The sequence below is a fragment of the Heterodontus francisci genome, chromosome 10 (genome assembly GCF_036365525.1).
Source record: "Heterodontus francisci isolate sHetFra1 chromosome 10, sHetFra1.hap1, whole genome shotgun sequence".
Classification (NCBI taxonomy): Eukaryota; Metazoa; Chordata; class Chondrichthyes; order Heterodontiformes; family Heterodontidae; genus Heterodontus; species Heterodontus francisci.
Window position 1 is genome coordinate 98444811 of NC_090380.1, and position 26279 is coordinate 98471089.

The window sequence follows — 26279 nt, forward strand, 5'->3', positions numbered from 1 at the left end:
TTCAAATTCCACCGTCTGCTGTGGTGGGATTTGAACCCATGTCCCCAGAACAATACCCTGGGTCTCTGGGTTACTAGTCCAGTGACAGTACCACTACGCCACCGTCTCCCCTACCTTTTTAATCTTAGTCATTCTTTGTCATTCTTTATATTCAGACTAATCCACCTGACCTGACTCATCTTTGTGCAGTTATATGCATTTTCCTTAAGTTTGATGATTTCCTTAACTACTTTAATTCACCATGGATGGTGGGTTCTCCCCTTAGAGTTTTTCTTTATTGCAGGAATATACTTGTCCTGAGTATTCTGAAATATCCCTTTAAGTGTCTGCCTCTGTTTCTCTACTGATCTATCTTGTAGCCTCGTCGACCAGTTCACTTCAGCTAGCTCAGCTTTCATGCCCACATAATTGCCCTTTATTTAAGTTTAAAATACTAGTCTTAGACCCACTCTTCTCTCTCTTTCAAACTGGATGTACAATTCAATCGTAGTGTGGTCGCTTGTTCCCTTTTAATTTATCTGTAGAATAATTTTGCTGTTCATAAAATCATCTAGATAACTGAGACCATATACTTTCCAATTCATAAACAGCAGAAGTGCATAAGTTTGGGTTCTGCCAGGGCCATTCAGCTCCTGACCTCATTACAGCCTTGGTTCAAACATGGACAAAAGAGCTGAACTCCAGAGGTGAGAGTGACTGCCCTTGACATCAAGGCAGCATTTGACCGAGCATGGCATCAAGCAGCCCTAGTAAAACTAGAGTCAATGGGAATCAGGGGGAAAACTCTCCGCTAGTTGGAACTATACCTAGTGCAAAGGGAGATGGTTGTGGTTGTTGGTGGTCAATCATCTCAGCTCCAGGACATCACTGCAGGAGTTCTTCAGGATAGTGTCCTAGGCCCAACCATCTTCAGCTGCTTCATCAATGACCTTCCTTTACTCATAAGGTCAGAAGTGGGGATGTTCGCTGATGATTGTACAATGTTCAGCATCATTTGCAACTCCTCAGATACTGAGCAGTCTGTGTAGGAATGCACCAAGACCTGGACAATATCCAGGCTTGGGCTGATAAGTGGCAAGTAACATTCATGCCAGGCAATGACTATATCAAACAAGAGACAACCTAACCATCTCCCTTTGACATTCAATCGCTGAAACCACCACTATCAACATCCTGGGAGTTACCATTGACCAGAAACTGAACTGGAATAGCCATATAAATACCATGGCTACAAGAGCAGGTCAGAGGCTAGGAGTCCTGTGGCGAGTAACTCACCTCCTGACTCCCCAAAGTCTGTCCACCATCTACAAGGCACAAGTTAGGAGTGTGATGGAATAATCTCCACTTGCCTGGATGGGTGCAACTCCAACAACACTCAAGAAGCTCGACACCATCCACCACCCGCTTAATTGGTACCCCGTCCACAAACATTCACTCCCTCCACCACTGACAGACGTTGACAGCAAGATGCACTGCAGCAGCGCACCAAGACTCCTTAGACAGCACCTTCCAAATCCGAGACCTCTACCACTTAGAAGGACAAGGGCAGCAGATGCATGGGAACACCATCACCTGGAAGTTCCCCTCTAAGTGACACACCATCTTGACTTGGAACTATATCGCTGTTCCTTCACTGTTGCTGGGTCAAAATCTTGGAACTCCCTTCCTAATAGTACTGTGGGTGTACCTACCCCACATGGACTGCAGCAGTTCAAGACGCCGGCTTGCCGCCACCTTCTCAAGGGCAATTGGGGATGGGCAATAAACGCTGTCCTAGCCAGTGACACCCACATCCCATGAACGAATAATAAAAAAAAATGGAGACAAGGTGGTACATAAGATCAGCACACTGTCCTTAATAATTCTGCAGCCTGGACTCCAATGCAGCCAACTCTGGGATGAAAGAATAATTGCTGTCTAAGCTGACACGTCTTCAACTTTGTTTGGAGAAATTTCAGACAGACGTACATGTAGAATAATGTTTTTACTAATACAGTGTTGTGAAAGTGCTTCTATATTTTTTGTCAAGTATATGTTTTCGGCACTGGGAAGGCCCTGCCCCATTTTACCGAGGCGGCAGCGAGCCTCGGGGCAGTCCCTCGCCACTCGGCGGCGGAGCCTTCATTTCAATATTTTTAATAAATTTTAATCACTGCATAAATGCTTGCCTTGTCCCGATGGCCGTCTGTTGCCGATATTCTGGCCAGTGGCTAGAACTTCCATGGAAGATCTGAGGCGTGACGCTGGGAGGAGTGAATTTTTTAGGGTGGTGGGGGGGTGGATGGTGGGAGCGGCAAAAATGAATGTGATTGGTTGAGGGGGATGGTGGGAAGGGGTTGAAGGTTAAAGGAAAGAAAATTCGTGGGGAAAGGTCATGATTAAAAATTTACTTTTTTGGGAGGGATAGAACATATAATATTATTATTCATTGGAGATGTGGGAGAGGGGATTGGTAGTGTGAATAAATTTCTTTCCAAACCTGTGCTTTAACATTTCAATTAAAAGGCAGGGCCTGAAGCCCTATAAAAATGGCGGAGGCGCCATAAGTCATCAGGGGCGAGCGGTCCACCCTCTCCATGTAAATGAGCCGCCCCACTAAATATCATGGCGGCTCTGTGGCACACATCTTGTGCGTATGCTGCCCAGATCAGCGGCGAACTTTCAAAATTCAGTCCATTGTTTTTGGTTTCGCTTCGGACAGTGTGTTGGGGTGATGTGTTTTGAAGGCAGCTGGAGAAAACCAGCCAAGATTGCAGTCGTCATCAACAGCCTCCTCCATCTCTGAGAACTTCTTGAGAATCAAACGTAAGAAATAGAGAAACCGATGCTGCATTTCTCTTGAAAAGCCTGCCAGAAACCCTAATTGCCACATTTCTTCTGGAAAGCCTGCCAAACTGATCTTCAACTTTGCCTGAAAAGAACTGTTCTAGAAAGATCCCAGTGACAGCCATCTACGCGTATTTGGGAAGCCAAACCAAAAAGGGACAACTGACATCTTTCCACATTTTTTTTTCTTCAAGAATTAGCAAGTATTGGGCCAAAGTTTTTTTTCTTTCTTTTTAGCAGAGGTCTGCAGAGAAAATCTTTTAGTCAACATGTGTGCGTGCATATGTGTGTGTGAAGGTGAAAAGGGAACTTTCATATTTCTATCTGTATGTTGATGCTTTGCTTCATTACTGGTTAAGTCTTGTTCAATAAACAAAATTATAAGTATATTATTAAAGAAACCTGGTTGGTGTATTTTATTCTGGGATAAAAATAGAGTCTATGATTGCCCGTATAGGTAACTGGGAACACATTTAAATATATGTTATGTCTTGTGGAGAAGTGGAACTAGAAAAAACAGTGCACTCCTCCCGCCTCAGTCGTAACAACTGTATCTGTGTTACAAGTCGGAACACAATCCTTGGCCTTTTGCCTCTCTCTTCTCCTTAGCACCCTTTGGATTTTGCCTTCCCCCTTCTCCCTCTCCATCCCCTTGAGGTGGGAGTAGTCACAGTACAACTTTACCTTCCCAAAGACCAGTTCTTCAGTATTAGTACAAAGGATAGTACTCGATGCATTTTTGTCAGTTTTAACCCAGCACATGCTGGCAGCACCTAATGCCCTTAACATGGTACAAATTGAACTACATTCCCCATTTCACTTCTAGAGACTGAGAGGATATTGGATGTGAGAGGCATATTGTTGGACAGAATAGAAAGAGGTTTCTCATGGACTTGATACTGCTAATCCTTATCTGGGAGTGTTTGATGCTGACATTAAAATCTAAACATAGAATAATGTTTTATTACCCATTACCAACATGTCTTTCCCTAATGGGCACACAAAAACTGAAAGTGTCAAGAGCTACTGACTAGCAGTGAGGCAAGTTCTCTGCAGGTTTTGATGGAAGTTTCAGTGATGATGATGCTATTGAAGGTCAAGGGGAAATGGCTGAGCTTTCTGTTGTTCACAATTGTCATTACTTGGCAAGTATGCTATCTGACACTTATAAGCCTATGACTAGTTCTGATGTCAACTGGGGTGGGTTGCTTCATTATCTGAAGAACTGTGTCTAGCGCGGAGCGCTGTAAAACGATTAGCGAAAAGCTGTACTCTGTGTTGGAGTGAAGATTATTGATGAAGCAGCTGAGGAATACTGATCTCAGAATTCTGCTTGAGGTAGTCCCAGTGTTGTCTTGAGGCTCTGATGACTGGCCTGTGACAACCTCTTTCTTTGCATCAGCAACAACTTAACTCACTGTAGAATTTTCACCGTAATCCCCACTGACTTTAGTTTTGCTCATGCTCCTTCTTGCCATAGTTGATTTCAAGGGCAGCTACTGTCTCTCTTTGTGTCTTAGCGCAAGGAGCTCATTGACTAATTCTGGCCTCTTGAACATCCCTGATTTTAATCACCACCGTTGGTGGCTATGCCTTCAGCTGCCTAGGCCCCAAGCTCTGGAATGTCCTGTCTACCTCGCTTTACTCCTTTTGAAACTCATTAAAACCTACTTCTTTGACCAAGTTTTGGTCATCAGACCTAATATCTCCTTGTGAGGCTCCTCTGAAGTGCCTTGGGATGTTTTATCACTTTGAAGGCACTATATGAATGTACGGTTTCATTGTCGTCGTCTGGCTTGAGGCTATGATGAAGTCTGCAGTTAAGTGGTTCTGGTGGAATCCCAATTCTGCATCAGTCGGTATTGATGAAAAGGTGTTGCTTGATGGTACTATTGGTGACTGCAGTGTTGGTACAAAGGGAAACTTCTTTTCACTGCTGCTACAGTTGCAGTGTGGATGCATCCTAACTTATCAAGTATGACCTTGACTTTGAAAGTCTCTACATAATGTGTACTTTTGCCTTTGAGTATTTGTCGTCTTGCATATGTCTAAAACATTTTGAGCATTTTATATTTAATTTCATAATTTTTATCTTTTAGAATTCTCCAAGATATCCTCAAAGTTTTGAAATGCTTATAATTTCAACTGTTTTCATTCATATGGTCCTTTTTAGCACTTCAGCTGCCTCTTTGGGGCTGTTGTAGTAAATTCCTCTTGGCCTCAGAGTTTCCCCCTCTCCCCCTCCCCCACCCCCACCTTTCACCATAGACTTTGTATATTTTATTTTTCTTCTTCCCATTTTAATTGACTTAAAGCCATTTATGGTTTTCTTGGGTATTTTCCTTTCTTGCTTATTTCACATTATAGTTTTCAAAATTTCATTTCCCCTCAATCCACCTTTTGGTACATATCCCAGTTTTTTTTCAGTTTCTCCTTCAGTCTTTAGAAGAGGAATCTTTAATTTAAAAAAAAAAAAAAATCTTTTGTAAGTTCATAATTTTTGACCTAGATTTTACAATGCTGATAGCCAGATTATCTTAATCGTATTATCATCAGTCATTGTAAGTTCCATAACCTCGATCTACTATCGTGTTCACTTGTAAGAATCCGATATATATGTGAGTTATCCCTCGTCTTGTCCTTTGCACATTGCATTAGAAAGTCTAATTCCGTGGTCTCAATTCATTAAGACTTTCCTGGTTTATATTCCGTCAGTCTTCCATTATTTTAGATTTCCAGCATCTGCAATATTTTGCTTTTGTTCCATTGTTACAAAGTTGATGATTTGAAGTACACTTCTTTTTCATTATATAATATGCCAAGGAATGATCCAAGGAAGTATTTAAACTATATTAAGTTTAAAGACTTGGTTAGTATTTATAAAATAATTCTGACATTTTACACTGACATGGTGCATTTTAAGTCTATAATCTGATTCGGGCATGAAAATATCAAGTAACACACAGTACGTAGATTGCACACTTAATTGTTGATCATCTTGAGTTGTAGTTAAATAATTCTATTCTTCTCTAGTTTTCAAATTAAGGTGGAGTTCCTAGATTTTGATATCTGTATCAAACATTTATTATGCTTCAGGTGCCAGTACTTGAATTGTACCATGTATAGCTCGCATATGTTGACTTTTCTTTACTGCTGTGATTGATTGATTATTTTCCAAAGTTTCACTTCTTGTCCTCTCTTTATTTCCTGTCTTTGCTGCACTTATGGCTGTAATTCCCAAGGCATCAGACAACCTATGGTAGGTAAGTCATTGTTTCTGAGTAATGCGAAACATCATTTCAATAAAGTCTCTATGTTCTAACCCAAACTGACTACAAAAGCCAGAAATTATTTTCTCCCCCTCGTCTGAGGTGGATTTGTCAGACTGTTAAATAATGCCCCATTTATATTAGTGCTGTGCCAATGACCGTCATGACTTTGGTGGTAGTGTTATAATATCATTCAAGTGGTACTGCAACCACTGGAGGAGTCAAGAAACTGTCTCCAGGATTTAGCATTCCAAGTCTCTGTACTGACTATGCCTGCCAACATTTTTTCTGACCAGATAAGCAGGCCCGCTGTTCTACGGTCACTAAATAAGTCATTCCATTTTTTTTATTTGGGATTATGGGATTCTCAGGGGTTTGTATTGCTGTTTTTGGAATCATTCCCTGATTCCATCCATTTTTCCACTTTAAAAAAAAACTGCGACAGTGGCCTTACAGATAAGGAATCAAATTGTACACTGCCTATCCAGTAGGCATGCAATGCATTTTTTGGGGCAGGACCTTGAATAGAAAATAGAAGTAATTGACTTTTAAACAACAAGTGTAAGAGTATACAGTTACTCAGTTGTTTCTCCATTGCCACAATTATGTGGAATTCAACCTTACCTGATTGCAGAGCTACTTCAAGTAAAATCAGTTCCAGGATATAAAGCAGACAGAAATGTTTGATGACTGAAGTGTTGAGGATGTGAAGTGCATCGTGACTAAAAGAGCATTCAGAGATGTACTGGCATCAAACAGACTAAGAATTATTTGTATCGTTCAGAGTACTGTTTGGACTTGGAGATGTTTGCACTTTATCTTCTGGATTTCGTGTCTCTGTGTATGCGCACTTTAGTGACTGACACTAAAGCTGCTATCCCCTCCCCACACTAGTGTTCATTCTTCAACTGTAATACATTTTAATAGTCACAGTATTTTCCCACTAGTAGAATATATAAACTCAGAAAATTTACAGCACATCAGGAGGCCATTTGGCTCCATATGCTTGTGCTGGACTATCCAGTCTAATCCTACTCTCCAGCTGTCTTCTTGCCACTTGCTCCCCACTGCCTTCCCTTAGCCACTCACTCCGGCCTCACCACATCCCCTGCCTCCAGCCATTCACTTCCCCCTGCCCCCCCAGCCGCTAGCTCCAGGCCCCGCCACTTCCCTGCTGTTGGCCACTCGCTTCCACATTCGATCGTTCCCCGCCGCACCACCCGAAGAAGCAAGGCAGGCCACAAGGGGTAACTGGGCAATGTGGGAGCGAGTGGCCGAGAGGAGGGAAACAGCACAACCTGGAGCTAGCGGCTAGGGAGGGGGATGGGGGGCGGGAAACGGAGAGCGAGCGGCCGGAGAGTGGGTCGGGGGGAGCAAGGAGTGGGGAACAGTCGGCCGAGGGGAGTGGGGGGGGGGAGCAGTGGCGAGGTCTGGAGCAGCCAGTGGGTTGGGAGTGAGCAGCTAAGTGGGGGGAGGGGGGGAGAAACGGGTGGGGGGAGTGAGTGGCTGAGGGAAGGCAGCAGCGTGGCGGGGATCGAGCGGGGTGAAGCAGGGATGGTGGGAGGGAGCGGGGTACAGTTTGGGTGAATGGAGATGGCTATTGAGGGTTGAAGATGTCATTGCATGGTGACGTCATGCGTGCACATGCATTCATACTGCTAAGCTGGCAAATATTTGTTTGCATTGATGACTTCCACGATTGCTCTGTGCATTCTCTGCATTGTCAGGAGTCACTTTGTTTTTTTAAACATACCCCATGATTTGGTTCTGTTGAGTTACACACCTGACCAGCACAATAGTAACTTGCTTACAGATGTGTTTCATTTGTCAATCTATATTGTCGAGTAGGAGTGTGTGACAGTGGACCAATGAGGACTTCCGTAGTGAACTATTTCCTTTATTTGTTCAGCACCTCTCAACAGAGCAATTTTTATGTTTTAAATTTGCTTTACAATGGGGTAAAAAAGGCTAAAGGAAAGTATAAATGTACTTGACATTAAACATTTTTGACATCTGTTTTTTTTAAAAAAGGGTTTCACTGCAATTTGTATTACCTCATGCCTCAGATCAAATGCTGATGCTGACTGCAAGATTTGGTAAAGCACTATGCCTTTCATCTTCAGCACTAAATATACACATACAGATAAACAGGAAGATATATGCACATGCTCACACAAAGGTTGGGTTGTACTGGGTGATCAAAAAAAAAGAAAAAGAAGACGTGCACTCTTGGCACTTTTCATGACCACTGGATGTTTCAAAGCACTTTAGTCAATCAAGTACTTTTGAAGTATAGTCACTGTTGTAATGCAGGAAGCGTGGCAACCAATATTCGCACAGCAAACTCCCGCAATCAACAATGTTATAATGACCAGATAATCTGTTGCTGGGATGTTGATGGAGGGATAAATATTGGCCAGGCCACCAGGGATAAATCCCCTGCTCTTCAGAAATAGTGTTGAGTTCTTTTGCATTCACCCGAGCAGGCAGATGGGGCCTTGGTTTAACGTCTTATCCGAAAGACAGCACCTCTGACAGTGCAGCACTCCCTCAGTACTGCACTGGAGTGTTGGCCTTGATTTTTGTATTCAAGCCCTGGAGTGGAACTTGAAAATGGAACCTTGTGACTCAGAGGCGAGAGTGCGACCAACTGAGCCACGGCTGACATAAAGGAATATTATCAACCTAAAGAGGAAAGGGGAGTCTTTCAACAAACTCAGTCCCAGGAGCAGGAAGGGCCAGTCACCTTCATTACTCATAAGATCATAAAAAATAGGATCAGGAGTAGGCCATTTGGCCCCTCAAGCCTGCTCCACCATTCAATAAGATTATGGCTGATCTGATTGTGGCCTTAACTCCACTTTCCTGCCTGCCCCCATAACCTTTGACTCCCTTGCAGATCAAAAATCTGTCTAAGTTAGTCTTAAATATATTCAAAGACCCAGCCTCCATGCTGGTCATCCTAAAATGTACAGTGGAAGGACCCCTGATGCTGCAGGACCATAGCGATATCAGGCCGGCAGCCCCACCGGAAGAGGTGGATGCTGTCGAAGGCAGGCGAGTCCAAGGGCACCTCAACATGGAGGGCCCTTGGCTGCCTGCATAGAAAATGTAGAGGCCCGAAGCCATGGGGTTGGTGGGAAAACCCCTCCGTAGGCCTACCAGCAGCCGCCAGTGTAGAATTTCTTCCTGCGGCCTTGCCGTTGTGGAGCCTCCATCAGTAAAATGCTGGCACAAAATGGCTCCACCTCTGTGGAGCAGGGCAGCCAACCCGGTTCCCAGCTCGTTACTGGGGAAGATCCCCCACAGGTGGGAATGTATTGGGGAGCTGTCCCGATGCAACTCCCACTTATTCTCCCTCTCCCGCTCCCGCTGTCTCCACGGGGCCGGGAAAATCCTGTCCAGTCTTTCGTATTATCTTTGGAGGGGCAGGGAAATCGGCTTGATTTTTGACTAAAATTTTAAATCTTAGTTTTAGACATGACCAATTTATATTGTCAATCCCATCACCTGTTTTCACTCTGTTTACACAAACTGTTCAAAGATTCCATGCCATGATCCTGGTCCTTTTAAAACCGAATTGTTTTTTCCAGGAAATAAATAGGGTAGGGAGCAAGGAGAAAAAGAGATTTAACTCCCAGTGAAATTGTTCTTTTTCATCTCTACAGAGTTTACTTCCTGAAGAAGTGCATTCATCCATTTTTTTTTTTTTGGTACTGGTACAAAAGTGTAAAATGGGATTATTTGAGAGTGAGCATTTGTTTACATCAAATAAGGTATTACTGTTGCAGTGAAAAAGGCAACCTGTGGAAAATGATTGTACAGATAAAAAAAAAGAACATGAGCTTGTAAAATAGCCACACTTTAGGCACATGCTAAATGCATAATTGGAGAGTGCTCTTAAATGAGGGACCATAATATTACATCCAGTTAAAAATAACCATCTGACTTAATTCCATTTTTTAATGGAAAAAATAATTGTTTTAATAATGACATTCTGCTATGCTTTCATAGATTTATAAGAATTTTTTAAAAATTAAACTTTCTTTCAGTCCATGTTTGACCTGCAGCAAGTTCATTTACACTTACATTCTGGTAATTAGATTTTCATGACATTTGTAAGTGAATTAGTCCCAATTCCATACTTCAGTTGTTGAGAGGACAGGAAGATTATTTGAGACACTGGAGCGGAGATAGACAGCACGGCAAGAAGGAAAACTGTTTCGATAGCAATTGTAAACAGGAGCTCACAAAGGGCAGGAGACAGCATTTCTATATGTCTTTTTGCTATCCATACAAATGAAGCTTTTCAGACTTTTGAGACTACCAACCTCTGATTAAACAGTACAGTATTACATTTACAATCAGTGACAAACTTTAAATCTGTAAATTGATGAATCCATATTTCACAGAGGCAGCAGTAAGGGTTCAGTGTTGCCCAGTCAGACCATGTGTTTGACCAGTGACGTTGAGGCAGTAACCCATATTTTTGGCCTTCAGTTCATTTCCTTACTAGTATTGTCTGCGAATACAATTTGAATGACTACAATAGCCAATTACTATGCATATTTAATAAATGGTTGTGCTATTTTTATAACTTATTTGAAATTATCAAGTTTATTCTAATAAATGAATAACTTAAATTAGTTGTTATAATCATCAGGCTGTCTAAATGTTTGTAATTATTTATCCTATTAAAATAATAGCCTACACTGGTAGAATGCAATCACAGTGTAATTTGTGATTAATCTCACTTAGCAGTGCTTGAGTCAGCCATTAGACACTATTTGTAAACAGCTTCAGACAGATAAGATTTATAAACTGTTTTTACTTTTACTAAATAAAGTTACCTTGTTAAATGGATAGGATAATCTTTTAATTTCAGAAAATTTATTTGGATGCACAATAGAAATGCATAATTCAAAAGTTAAATATAGCCATTGTTTTCTTGTTGACTCAAAACCTCAATCAGAATGGTGTGTTTTCCTGCTTTGCCATTAATGAAAAATAATTGATTGTTCTAATGGGCAGCAAACTAATTTGATTTCTGCGCTCTCACAGCCAGGGTGATCAACTTGTCTGACAGGAAGGTTGACCTTGTGGACAGCTGTTTGGAAGAAACAGGTGGTCTAGGTGTGAACATTGTGGTGGATTGTGGAGGTTTGTACTGTGTGCATTAAGCACCAAACATTATTTTCGAAGGTTCTCAATTTAACCCATGTTTTTTGGTTATTTTAAAGTCTTGCATGAACATTTCACAATATTATGAAACTTTAAAAACATATACATGCCCTTCAGTTTTCAGCTTTCCTATCATAAACCCATTACCCCATGGCTGCAGCACAGTTCCATTGATGCCAGTTGCTCTTTGCTGTCTCCTCAAAGTGGCTGTTATTTACATGTGAGCCCTGACAAAAAATGGCAACAGACTTTCTGACTGTGAAGGGACTCAAACCTGGACTAGTCCTTACCAGCGTCCACAAATATGCACTTCCCGTAGGATTCATTGTCTATCAGTTGGGAGCAGGAACCCTAGCCATTTTTTCCCCTATCCGAACACAGCCGTGTAGCCAATTGGTAGCAGCCCTACCATTGGCATGGCTGATATAAGCAAACTCAGTGCAAACAAGAAATTGAACTGTAAGCTTCATTGTCTATATGGCTGAGTTGGAGACCTTAACTATGAGTCTTTGGGCAACTGAAATGTTTTTAAAATCATTTGCCAATTCAAAAGATTGGACCAAATGTTACATACAGCTATAAAACACAACATAATTAGTAAATGTAGCAATTCTGATTTTTAATTTTTGCCCACTGAGACTGCCCAGACTATGAACACCAGGACTTGTGGTTAAGAATCATTTTAAATTTTAAAAAATTACAATTACATTTTATTGTTCCAAAGATCAGTGAAAATAGGTGAATTTTGCTTAAAGTGATGAGGAGGTGGAATTATTTTCAAACTGAATTTTTCTCCCGTTTGCTTTATTTTTGCCTGTTACGACCTAGTGAGAAAGGTGTCTAGGGGTTTCTTTCAGCCTTCACCTGGTCTTGCTGTAACAGGATTTAATTTTTAAACACACTGTTTTGAGCTTCCCCCTTTGGTGAATCGTTGTTCACCACTTTCCAATTATAAGGCAAAGAAATGAGCACAAACAGGCTTTCTTGGGTTTAATGAAGAAAAGTGAAATTTATTAAAACTTAAACTCTAATTCGGTTAACGCCCACGGCGACCCGATGTGCCCAGGCTAGCCAGCACATGCGATATACACATGCAAATAGGGACAGAAAAGAGCAGAAGAAAAATAAAGTGAAAAAGTTTGAGGCAATCTCTGAAGGGGGTTTGTTATTGTGCTTCGAGCTTGCTGTAGAGTCCTTGATTTTAGGTAGTCTTGCTTTTTGTTGGGGCCCAGTATTCTTCTTAAACATTGTTAACTGTAGGAGACTTTTCTTTCTTGGGGTTTATGTGCCTTCAATGGGTCTTCAGTTCCATAAGAAAGAGATGGAAGCAGACAGGAGAGGTTGCACTGAGTCAGCTGCGAGAGGTCTTTTTCAGTCCAGGAGCAAACAATTTTCTGTCTTCAAACACTCTTTCTCCAATTTAAAACTCCCCTCGTTAGCCAGGTCACGTGATTGACTGGTTTGACCAGGTCTCTTCTGTGTATTGGGAGCATATTGGCAGTCAACCTGGAATGCTAGCTTCTCCACCTTCAACATCTGGTAATCAAAAGTCTGTTGTGGATTAAATTGTAGCAGGGAGTGGCTCCTTTTGTCCTTTCCAAGTACTGTCTGTTACTATGCAAATGTCTTTCCGGTCAAGGGTCTTTATTTTTAAAGCAAGTTTTTTCTTTACTCCAGTAACAGTTTAAAAGTCAATGTTCATGTGGCAAAATTAATGTACCTCATTCTTGGCAGGTGGGGTCCTGCATGACATTCCCCCTCTCTCATACATGGATTCCAGAAATGACTTCCAAGAGCATTATGTAAGAACATACAGATTCTGCTACATCCCATGAAAGACATGCCATTATTAAAAATTCAGTTTGGAATTTTTCTTGTTCCTGTAAGGCAGTTAGGATTCTGTTGTAATTAGCACCTGAATTGAGACTAGCCAAACTCTAGCTTGTTCAGATTCTTGCAGGCATCGGAGAGAAAGAGACTACCATCTCGGCAATGACTGGATTTCATCCCACTCAGCTGATTACCAATTGCCTTCTTTATGCTAACAGGCTGATTTAATGTTGCTAAATTTTCACAGTTTCAATTTGGAAAACACATTAACTAAATGTACTAATATTCAGCCCATTATTGAACACTTCATTAGTGGGAAATCTGAACCTGCAAGTCAGCAGATGAGCACAAAGGCGGCAAAATGAAATTGCCAATTTTTGACAAAGAGGACAAATGGATGGGAAATGTGGCATGTTTCCCTCTAGAATTCTATAACATAGTCCCACACTGAGCAGAGGACTGAGCAAACTATTGTAGTTTACTCATGTGATTGCAGTTTAGATTTCCTTTTTAAAGTGAGTCTTCTTTTGGTCCTGAATAACTTTTATTTGTTCAAAATACCCTAGTAGTGACTGGACACATTATGTAGATGCATCAAGATTCTATGCCAGAATGTATAGGAGTCTCAGCTTTGTGACTAGGTGAGGTGTGGGACAGACATTAGGCAACTCCACAGGAAAGGTGAAAATTTGGACTGTGAGTGTCCTTGGGACACTCTGGCTCATAAAACAAACATTTACAGAGTAACACTGGCAAAACGCTGGAAGAAGCTTAGCTACTGGCCCTCCTCACCAGGCACATGGTGTGTGGAGTACAAAAGATTAGAGATACAGCACTGAAACAGGCCCTTCGGCCCACCGAGTCTGTGCCGAACATCAACCACCCATTTATACTAATCCTACACTAATCCCATATTCCTACCAAACATCCCCACCTGTCCCTATATTTCCCTACCACCTACCTATACTAGTGACAATTTATAATGGCCAATTTACCTATCAACCTGCAAGTCTTTTGGCTTGTGGGAGGAAACCGGAGCACCCGGAGAAAACCCACGCAGACACGGGGAGAACTTGCAAACTCCACACAGGCAGTACCCGGAATCGAACCCGGGTCCCTGGAGCTGTGAGGCTGCGAAAAAAAGAAAAAAGATTTTCTTTTTTTTCTAATAAAATAGCTCAAGGCCACAAGTTTTAGCATTCTTATGAATTAGATACAGACTTTTATTAAAATTGCTGCTTTATTGTAGTTTCTACAATGGTTAAGTTTAGTATTGTAAAACCAAGACATTAGAATTCCTCTTCCACAATTTCATCACATGCCAGGTTGAATACAAGACAAGAAATTTCATTTTCTAATGCTAACTTTTTTTTAGAAATGTTATCAGTGGGGTATTTCACTCAAAAAATGGTCTTATTGTTTATAAGTGTATCAATCCTTGTTTTGTTGGTCTCATTTATCTGCTGATGTGAGTTAAATTATGGCAGTGAAACAGTATGCACTTTTATTGTGTTACAGTGCAGCTCTACAGCAAGGAAGACGAACCAGCTGTCAAACAGCATCTCCCACATAAACATGACATCCTCAGTCTTCTGGCTGTTGCAGGTCATTGGGTAACAACAGAGGAGAATCTGCAGGTAATCCAGGAAGCTTACACCGTACAGGTCTTCTGTAACTTGTCAGTGCAGCACTGTTCACCAGTATATATAACCTGAAACTTCACATGAAATCCAATCACTCATGTAATTCCAAAAGTTCCTTTCTCTTCTTTTTAGTTGGTGTAGCGAGAGAATGGAAACCCAGCTATTAAGTTACAAAACAGTTATAAAATTATGTGGCAAGTCAGAATGAAATAAAAATGTAGGGGGGTTGGTTTCATTTTTTTTTTTTAAATTTCCAAATATACTTTAATTACTAATGCATAAGGTGAAACCTATAACAATAAATCCTGATCTATGTCATATTTCTATTTTTTTATGACTTGTAAATACAGGGGTGGTGCCTTACTTGCAGGTGTGTCTCATAAAACAGGAATGCTTCTTAATTTAACATTAATTTCCAATGTTCCTCTTAACTTAATATCTTAGCTTGTTTTTAGCAGTTTTTTTAAGGCTCACTGGAAATATTTTTCATGTTTTATTCTCTCATACAGTATCTTCTGTATGCATAGTGGGTGTCTGCTAAATATTAAATTTGGTACCTGAGATCACATTTCAGTAAAAGCTTTCATAGTAACCTTGCCCCTAAGGACTAACCCATTATAGTACCTGTTATGCTGTATTAGGAGTGTTCATTACTAAGGGTGTCACACCTACCCTGTCAGACTTGGTGGTATCCCAAACAGCAGGACTTTTGGTAATGGTCCATTCTTTAAATAGCACAGATTTAAGTTCTTAATAACCCCTGCCCAAAGAAAATTACCTTGTTTTACATTTTGAACCATAATGTTTGACTTTTAAATTTAGAGTTCAGCAGCGCAAAACAGGGCCCTAGTGCAGTGAAATGTCACCAAATATCATCTTTGTAATAAAACCCCACCCAGATAAATAGAATGTACTTTCCTAATAGGAGGCAAGAGTGGCACTCCCTTCCCCACCACACTGAGCATAATTACATGTACCCTTTATCCTCCCATTCCTTTAACTCTTCATCTTCTCTTTCTCGCCCTTCTGCTCTTTCCCCTTTCTCCTTGCATCTCCATCCTTTTCCCTCCCCCCGCACTCTAACTCTGGTTGATCGGAATACTACACTTTTCCTTGGCTCTACAAATACAACACCACAGGAGATCAACTAGTTTTTTAATAAAACAGCATTAAAACCACTACACTACTAACTGGTACAGTATGTGTCTCAAATTAGTAACTACAGAAGGATCTAATTTCTAGGTTACTTATTTCTTCCCTGTGCTTGGGGATGAAGATATTGAATGTAAAATATAATTTACTAATAAAATGCTAAGTAAACCAAATGTAACTGTGATTTTTTTTTTTTGTTAAGCAGTTTTTCTTCACTTTTTACTCCATCTTTAAAATATTCCCTTGCGATCTATTTCTGCTTCTTGCAATTTAGGTTCTAGCTCCAGTCATCTTTCATCTCCCTTTTCACTTCCACACACTAGTTGTTTTCTCAAAGTTTGGGCATCCCCATTCCTAATCTTCTGGCAATGTTCCCCTGGTGGTGATACAGCTGACTGGTTTGCTAAGCCACTTCAGAGGGCAGTTAAGAGAAATACATTGGCGTGGAACTGGAGTCTCAATGTTCATCTACTGTCTGTCATAACCACAGGATGTCCCAAAGTGCCTCTAATAGCCAGTACAGTACTTTTAAAAAGAAGTCACCATTGTAATGTCGGCAGTGATTGTGGAGAGCACCACAGACAAAGCCCAACCCTATACATATATACGCACACACACGTGCACACTCTTCTAGCAAGGGTCACTGAATAGTGACCGAGAGGGAAGAATGACAATTTTCCCCCTCTAACTCAGGTGCAGCAAACCAGGAAATTAACCTCACCATCCAGGTCTGTATAAGTCATACTCACTGTCTAAATTAGCTACAAAAACAAGAAACGCTGGAATCACTCAGCAGGTCTGGCAGCATCTGTGGAAAGAGAAGCAGAGTTAACGTTTCGGGTCAGTGACCCTTCTTCGGACCCGAAACGTTAACTCTGCTTCTCTTTCCACAGATGCTGCCAGACCTGCTGAGTGATTCCAGCGTTTCTTGTTTTTGTTTCAGATTTCCAGCATCCGCAGTATTTTGCTTTTATTTTAGTGTCTAAATTAGCTATTTGGGGAGCAAGCAGAAATTTTATTGGAGATTTAAAGCATACAAAAAGTCACCATATTTGGTATATTTTATTATTAAATTATAGTTTTTTTTTAACCTATTCCTTTCTATTTTCACAGCTAGATCCGCCAGATAGTCAACTTCTATTTCTTAAAGGAGCAACCATTTCATTCCTAAACGAGGAAGTGTGGCAGCTATCAAATATGCAACAAGGGAAGTACCTGCGTATCCTTTCTTGGCAGTCTTTTTGGAGGGTTTGAGGCACTTAAGTAATCACTAAACAATGACCCTTAGTAATAGAATAACAATGCCTATAGCTTTATAGTATAAGTGCAAATATTTCCAATTGGAGTTCTTAGCCCACATTAAACAATAATAATTTTGGTATGTAAGGTCACCTACTCTAGTTGGATATATTATTGGAGTTTTGATTATGTGATGCTTGATCATGTGATTCTTGCCCGCAGTTTGCAGATGCTATTGTGTTTTCCTTCTGAAGGTAGAGTCCCCTGTAGTCGAGTATCTGCTCCCCATGAGGCTATAAAAACAGTTACTAGCAAGAGCAAAATACTGCAGATGCTGGAACTCTGAAATGAGAAGAGAAAGTGCTGGAAATACTCAGTAGTTCTGGCAGCATCTGTGGAGAGAGAAAAGCCGTGTTAATTGTTACAGGCCTTGTGACCTTTCATCAGAACAGACCTGAAATGTAAATTCTGTTCCTCTCCCACAGATGCTGCCAGACTTGAGTATTTCCAGCACTTTCTGTTCTCAGTTACTGGTAAGGGCAGTCTGGATATTGGGAAGTTTCTCAAGTACCCTATGAACAGTGACTTACCACCTCTGGGAGGTGCACTCTCTCCTCTCACTGCTGAACACTCAATGAGTAGCACTTTCTGATCCCATACCACCTCTGAGAAATCAAAGGGATATAGCTAGATAATGCTGGAAGCACACAACAGGTCAGGCAGCATCTGTAATCTGGGCGAGTTGGCCACCTGACCAGGCACTGAGAGAAAAAGGAGGGAATTTAAATGCCATTTCACCCTCCACTTGAATGAAAAAGACAGGCACAAAAATACAAAATACAGTCAAGCTGTGGTTCCTAACCATCACAGTCCCAAATGAACTGATAATTCCCTCACAGGTAATCTCCAGACTTGAGAAAGTAAGCAGCAAAAGTAGGCAGGAGGCAAATAGAAATAAGAACTAAAAACCGAACGTGCTGGAAATACTCAGCACGTCGGGCAGCATCTGTGGAGAGAGAAGCAGAGTTAATGTTTCATCTGATGAAATACCTAAACGTTAACTCTGCTTTTCTCTCCACAGATGCTGCCTGACCTGCTGAGTATTAAAACACCCTTTGTTTTTATTTCAGATTTCCAGCATCTGCAGTATTTTGCTTTTATTTTAGGAAAATCAACTGTTTGTAATTATTTAAAACAATCACTGCTGCAACCGGAATAAAAATAACCATTATTTGGGAACTTTCCAGTGTTGGTGCTCACAGGCTCCAGCATAGCCTATCTTACTGTTGGAAATTTGCCATCACCCCAAACCTATTTCCTACTGTGTCTGCCAGTCAAAGCTCTGCCTCCATTCATTGGTTCACTGGCACTGCCCATTTACTGTACCTCCTCTTTTCTCCCAGGCTGGTTGCAGCAGTGCCCGTGTTATCATCTTCAATTCCAGGACACTTCACGACAATCCAGGAGGGTTGACAACTCTAAATGTACAACTCAGCAGATGGAATGTAGAATGCTTTCTATGTTACTACCCCTGACATAACTTCAGTTGCCTTCTGTATGATCTACTACAGGTTTAAGCACTGCTGCTTAAATTTCCACTGGCAGTGGGTGACATTTTTCACCTGGTTTAAAAAAAAAAGACGACAATCATCAATTCGGTTATCCAGTTCCCTCTGTGAGTGAATAGACTGGATGCCTAGTTAAAACTGTGTGAATATTGCTTTTCAAATTTTTCCCCACTGTTTACCCTTTTTTCCCAAATTTAAGTTATATAATTCTTGATTTTTTTTTTTGTTAACACCAATTTAGCATGAAGTCATGTCCAGGGAATACAAAATGGCCACTTTGGGGATTCATTTCAGGCTAGTCTTATCCAACAGTACCTTTTGCTCTAAACTGTGAAATTCCAACATTGCCTCCTTTCAGCACAATAGACCCTACCATGGTGCTAACCAGGGATGAAAAATCTAAAAGCTACTGGTAATCATCCAGTGGAGTGTCAAATCAAACTGTCAGCAATAACTGTGCTTCCAGTTACAAACAGTGGGGAAAATCCAGTCTGGTTCTTCTACCTGTAATGTCAGAGACTTCCCCAGCTTTGCCCAGTTTATGCCTTTTTCAATTTCTCGTATTGTTCACCAACACACAAGATGCACACATGTGGAGCTCGATTTTATGGGCCCCCCTGAGGCGAGGTTGGAGGCGGGGCAGCATGTAGAATTGGGACGCAGGGCCCATCGGCAAGCGATCTTATCAGGGGCGGGATAGGTTGACGACAGCCTTCCCACCCAGGGGTGAATTAAAGCCCCTGTGACCTATTAAGGGCCTTTTTGCACCACCATTGGGATCTTACCAGCAAGGGGGGGGGGCCCTCTGCCACGCGGGGAAGGCACCTTGTAAAACGAGGTGACCTCCCTGCGGGCTTGTGGTGGGATCCCTCCTCCATGGGCAAACTGTGGCCCATGGAGGACCGCTTCACCCTCCAGGACCACCCTGCCCATGGACTGCGCAACCATCCCCTTGCCCTCCCTCACCAAGACCTTCAGGCTGGCCCCAGCGACCCCTGCCTCACCTACCATTGGTCTGGGGTTCCAGCAGTGGCCATCGCTGCCGATACTGCTGAGCTGCCGGCCCTCTGATTGACCAGCAGCTCATGGAGGTGGGATCCTTGTCTCTCAAGGGTCAGGGATCCCGGCTCTTGAAACTTTGGAGAAAGACCGGACGATCGCTCTGGCGTGGCAGGGAAAGGTAGAGGCGGGGTACCCCTCGTCTTTTTGGCCTGGCACCAGAAGCGCTGCCTCCTACACAAAATCAGCCTGTGGTTTTTAATCTCTCAAGTACCACTGTGTGTCGAAGAAATTGGTGCAGCAGCATGACTCATTGCAACAAATAGACCTAAGATATCACTCCTTATTTATTGGCTTAGCTGTCAGTTTACGTGAGATGGTGGCATTGTGATAATGTCACTGGACTAGTAATTGAGGCATGGGGACATGGGTTCAAATTCCACCATGGCAGCTGGTGGAATTTAAGTTCAATAAATTAATAAAAAGTGTGGATTTGAAAGCTAGTCTCCGTAATGGTTTCATGAAACACTCGTCGATTGTCGTTAAAAACCCATCAGGTTCACAAATGTCTTTTAGGGAAGGTCCTTAACTAGTCTGGCCTACATGTGACTCCAGACCCAGACTCTTAACTGCCCTCTGAAATGGCCTCACAAGCCACTCAGCTGTCAAGGGCAATTAGGGATGAGCAACAAATGCTGACCTGACCAGTGATGCCCACATATCATTAAGCAATAAAAAAAACAATTGCAATTTCTACTTTTAAAAAGTTTTTCCATGTATTAATGCAGTTGTACACAGAGCTGAGTGCTGAGAGAAAGAATGAGAGAGAACCTGGAAAATGATGGTTGATAATGAAGTTATTAAACTGTGTGTGATTTAATAGAAAGCTGCAATATGATTGAAGCGTGCAGCTGTTCTCACCCATAAGCATTTTTGAATACTACAATGCAAGTGTAATTCATTGTGGTATGTAAACAAATGTAAAACAAAGGCGGGGTGGGAGTGGGAAGAACAGCCAGGGCAACTTGCTTAAATGGCATGGTTCTGTGCTGTAACTTGATTCTGTGATATTCAGACATACTCCCATCTCTACACCTCTTTCACTCAGGGAAGATCATTGTGCATTATACTTAGATGTATGCACAGAATTCTGCTCAATAGTTTTGAATGCTGGTTAAACTTTTATAATTGTAATGAGCAGGCTATCTTATGGAATCTTTTATTAACATTAAGCACTTGAGGGTTTTTTTGAGCGTTAAAATTCTCAAATTTGAACTGGATGCAGGTACCTCCTCCATGCAGTTTCATACCTGATCTCCAAAGTTGAACTGAGGCTGCAATTGTACTGCATATTTTGTGTTGCTGTGAAGCCAAAACCATTCAGTATTCAGAACGTGTAGTGTAACTAGGCTATAGTCTCAGCTTTAACAAATTTGTGGATGGAGTGGTCAAATACAGACAGATATTACCCAAACTATTATTGCATATAGATACAGTAAAATTTCAGAATATTTTTGCATTTTAGTCTATCGATAACTAGATCAAATTAAAATTTGCTCTCTATTGTTCTCAACGTATCAATGATGGACGTACTAGTTTAGAAGTTGTGCATTTTGTGGCAGTAAATTCATGTTTTGTAAAGAATATAATAAATCCTGAAGGCTTTGCTCTGTGTTCTACTTATCTTTTTTAATTGACAAGCAGTTAAACTATATTAGCGTCATCCTCTCCCCATTTTTCTGCAAATCTTCTCACCCCGGTGAACATGTTGGTTCGTTGCTGGGATATTTTTCTGTGCTTGCCAGTATCCATGTGGATGTTCTCATTGTGTGAATCTAGATGACGAGCAACAGGCTGTTCAATTGCAGGAAGCATCACAGCCAACCATAGGCCTGTCCTCGTATATCATACACTCTCACACACACTTCCAGCTGGGAATGACTGGATAGTTATCAGCAGCAGAAACCTTGACCTATATTTTACAATGCCCCCCCCCCCCCCCCACCACCCAACCCAATAATTCAGTTTATTGCAGCCAGTTGTAGTATGCTTGCTTCCACCTCCACTGACATCAACTGACTCAGCACAGAACAGGGATCAAACCTGTGACCTTTCTGGTAGTCTGTTTAAATTTAGTTAGCCATTGACTTAATTTAACATTGTAGAGTGCGGCCCTAGCATTTTAACAAGTTTTTATTTCCAACCTGCTTATATTTTTCTTTTTTCTGACTGGTTCATTGTTTCTAATTGAATTGCGGAAAAAAAACAATGGGACCTTTCTAATGTATAAAAAACATTTTTCACAGTTGTCACATTGATGTTTAGGCCATGCAATGAGGTGAACACTTCTCGATTGGTGAAACAATTGTCATTACAAAACATCCAATATTGGCAACTTGATTTTAAAAACACAATTGTTTAGAAACAAGCAAGTTACACAGATGGGAGAATTTTTTATATTTTATGCATTGTTTTACATTCGTGTGTCATTCCACATTTCATTACATGCAGCTTATTGCACCTGAATGGTGTTGCCTAGATATTTTGAAGGACGTGATGGAGAAGCTGTCCAGTGGAACCTTTCGGTAAACATTTTGATATTTGCTCTAGCCATTCCTGGTGTCACTTTGAAAGGCAGTGTGTAATAAATCAGTAATGGAATGTTCAGTACTGAAATTAAGACTTTACTGCATTTGTGAAATATATGTACAGATGGTTGTGTCACACAATATCTCCAGATATACATAGCAAAAGCACAAACTTCAATGTTTGATTAGTTACGTATGATTACATTTAAAATGCATGTTGGGTGATGAGGTGAAAACCATAGTCAATTATCTAAACACTTTAGATGTAACTTGCCTCGTCTCCTAAAGAAAGAAAAAATGTAAACGGTATTTTGGAGACTTTGCACACTGTCTAGACATTTCCAACTGCTTGTCTCTTTTCAGGCCTCAGTTGGATGAATCCATTCCAATATATGAAGCCACAGTTGCCATGGAGATGGTTCAGAAGAAACAAGTCAAGAAAAAGCAAGTCATTCGGCTCTGAGACAGCGTCGTGGTAACTAATTTCTGTGAACAGCTAAAAGACTGGTGCTGACTCTAGAAGCATCTGTATTGTTCTGGGGCAATCGACTGCTTCAATTCCACTTCAATAACGTAACATTAAGATATCTTCCCGTTTCCTTACAATGCTATAGTATGTAGTATCTTACTGACAACCTTATCATTTGTAAAGACAAGAACGTGCTTCGCTGCACAAACTTGACCTCGACTAATTTTGAATTATTTTAAAACCTTCTGAAATCATATTATCTGAAGATATGTCTTTTCATTTTATTTTATTAGTTGGTGGATTACACAGTTTCTTACCGGTTTGCGGCAATACCTCTTCAACAGTGGAGTGGTTGCAGGAAATGATATGTATTCAGAGTCAGTTTCCACTCCCACACCCTACAGCCAAGTGTCAGCATCTTGTATGAACTATTAGAATGCATCCACTTTTCTATTGGGTATAAATGATTGATGACCTGATGACGATAAGCACATGAATAAATGGCTTAATTTATTGAGTGGGTGTCTCTCGAGACAGATCTCCCAAGCATTGGCAGAAACTAATTACTGGATTACTAGAATATAGGATTGCGGCAGCATAGCCTACTGTCTGCAAGGTCGGCTCGGAAAGCGGTGGTCTTAAAGTAACAGTCTGAAACAGCTGTATTGAATTTAATGGTGGGCCCTTTAATTGTGAGGTGATACAACAACAGCTTCTAATTTACACTTTCCTAACTAAAGTTACGGTGAAACTGAAGAGTAATTTCTTCCCTTGGTTGATTTGAATCCATTTCAAATAGCCCTATGGAGCATTACTCTGCTTGTGGAGCAAAAATGAAGGGAAGTTATCTTGGCTTGGTTCTGTACACGAGAATATCTGTCCACAATTATAATATATCCGCTGGTCCCATCTAAAATAAACTTTTTCTTTCAAGACTGGTTGGTGTGGATTGTTTATAATTCCCTGCACTAGCCTATTCAAGCGTGTTTGCACAGGCCTCAGCCTTTGTAATCCCAGTGAAATCATTGTCTGTTCCAGGCCAAGGCAATTCTATCTGTCCAGCAGCCTCTGACAATTGGAGAAAGAAGTTGAATATACAATAAATAAAAGTTTTAGAAAGCCTGCTTGTTAGAGTGTCTTTTCCTTTTAGCTGTTTCCATAAGAACATGCATTGGATTCTACACAAAAGGCTCAGCAACAGGAAGAAGTGGGCTATCTGGAGCTGTAGATGCTGAAGTGAGCCAAGGCAAAAATAGACTAAAATATATGAGCAATCTTACTACAGTACTTTGTGGCTGTGGGTTCTTCAAATTTTAATAGTTTAAAAAAATTTGAAGGACTACTTTGTTGTCCAGAGACCTGGCTCAAAAAAGGGCAGACCTGGGTACTAAATATTCCTGGATACAAGATGTTTTGGAGAGATGGGAAGGAAAGAAAGCAGGAGTGGTGACAGTATTGATTAAGTATTATAGTGCTGGAGAGAGAGGATGTCCTGGAGGGGTCAAGGACACAAGCTATTTTGTTAGAGTTATGAAACAATAGGGGTACCATTACACTACTGCGTGTATTCGACAGGCCACCAACTAGTGGGAAAGATACAGAAGAGCAAATTTGCCTGGAAATTGTAGAGAGGTGAAAAAACTATAGAGTAGTGATTATGGGGAACCTTTTTTTAGCCCAGTCTATATAAGGGTAATTGTAGAGTAAAGGACAGAGAGGGGTAAGAGTTCCTAAAGTGTGATCAGGAGAAGTTTCTTGATAGTTGGGCCAAAAACATACTAGGTATTGCTTGATCTGGCTTTGGGGAATGAGTTAGGTTAAGTGGATGAAGTGTCAATAGGGGAACATTTAGGGAACAGTGATCATTGTTTCACAAGGTTTAGGTCAGCTGTGGAAAAAGAGCAGGATCAATCTGAAGTAAAAATAGTTAATTGGAGGAGAGCAAATTTTAATGGAGTGAAAATGGATCTTTCTCAGGTAAATAGAATCAAAGATAGGCAGGCAAAACTGTGACGCAACAATGAGCTGCCTTTAAAGAGAAGATAGTTCAGATACAGTCAAGGTGCATTCCCACAAATGGGAAAGAAAAGGAAATCCAGAGCTCCCTGGATGACAGCGATAGAGAGTAAGATGAAGCAGAAAAAGGGTGCATATGATAGATGTCAGGTTGATGACATAAGTAAGAACTAGGCTGAATATCGAAAGTTCAGAGAAGAAGTGAAAAAGGAAAAAAGTAGAGAGTGTATAAACAGACAAATCGCTAACCATAAAAGGAAATCCATAAGTTTTCTTTAGGCATAAAAATAGTCTGAGGGTAGTAAGAGGAGGGGTGGGAAAATTAGGGACCAAAAAGAGGACCTACGCATGGAGGAAGAGGGCAGGGCTGAGGTACTAAATTGGTACTTTGCATCTGTCTTTACCAAGAAGATGCTGCCAAAGTTATAAGAAATAGGAGCAGGAGTAGACCATATAGCCCAACGAGCCTGCTCCTCCATTCAATATGATCATGGCTGATCTTTGGCTTCAACTCCACTTTCCCAACCATTCACCATATCCCTGGATTCCCTGAGTGACTAAAAATCTGTCTGTCCCAGCCTTAAATGTATTCAACAATGGAGCATCCACAACCCTCTAGGGTAGAGAATTACAAAGATTCACAATGAAGTAATTTCTTCTCATCACAGTTCAAAATGATCAGCCACTTATCCTGAGACTGCCCCCGTGTTTTAGATTCCCTGACCAGTGGAAACAATCTCTGTGTCTACCCTATAAGACCCCTTCAGAATCTTGTATGTTTCATTGAAATCGCCTCTCATCCTTCTAAACTCCAGAAACTAGGCCCAATTTACTCAACCTCTCATTATAGGACAGCCCCTTCATCCTAGGGACCAATTTAGTGAACTTTTGCTATACCGCCTTCCAAATCCTTTCTTAAATGTGGAGACCAAAACTGCACACAGTACTCCAGATGCGGTCTCACCAAAACCCTGTACAATTGTAGCAAGATTGAGGTGTACAAAATCATGAGAGGTATAGACAGGGTTGATAGCAAGAAGCTTTTTCCCACAGTGGGGGATTCAATTACTAGGGGTCACGAGATCAAAGTGAGAGGGGAAAAGTTTAGGGGGGATATGCGTGGAATGTTCTTTACGCAGAGGGTGGTGGGTGCCTGGAACGCGTTGCCAGCGGAAGTGGTAGACGCGGGCACGATAGCATCTTTTAAGATGTATCTAGACAGATACATGAATGGGCAGGAAGCAAAGAGATACAGACCCTTAGAAAATAGGCGACATGTTTAGATAGAGGATCTGGATCGGCGCAGGCTTGGAGGGCCGAAGGACCTGTTCCTGTGCTGTAATTTTCTTTGTTCTTTGTACTCCAATCCCTTTGTAAAAAAGGCCACCATGCCATTTGCTTTCCTAATTCCTTCTTGTACCTGCATGCTAACTTTGTGCGTTCCTTGTACAAGCACACCCAAGTCTCTTTAAACATCAACGCTTAGAAGTTTCACACCT

At 41.2% G+C, this 26279-nt stretch overlaps 1 protein-coding gene across 3 annotated transcripts in view; it reads left to right on the forward strand.

Annotated features, from left to right (window-relative positions):
- The window catches only part of cryzl1 (crystallin, zeta (quinone reductase)-like 1), a 69072-nt gene extending 45373 nt beyond the window's left edge, over positions 1 to 23699 (forward strand). For 2 of the 3 annotated variants that reach the window (XM_068041141.1, XM_068041140.1), the window contains exons 9-14: positions 6069 to 6089; positions 11157 to 11255; positions 14625 to 14743; positions 17015 to 17120; positions 22247 to 22292; positions 22659 to 23699. In XM_068041141.1, the coding sequence (XP_067897242.1) occupies positions 6069 to 6089; positions 11157 to 11255; positions 14625 to 14743; positions 17015 to 17120; positions 22247 to 22292; positions 22659 to 22758 (491 nt within the window). In that variant the 3' untranslated portion in view covers positions 22759 to 23699. The remainder of the gene's footprint in view (positions 1 to 6068; positions 6090 to 11156; positions 11256 to 14624; positions 14744 to 17014; positions 17121 to 22246; positions 22293 to 22658) is intronic. The other variant, XM_068041142.1, reaches the window with a different exon arrangement.
- Positions 23700 to 26279: the final 2580 nt, after the last annotated feature.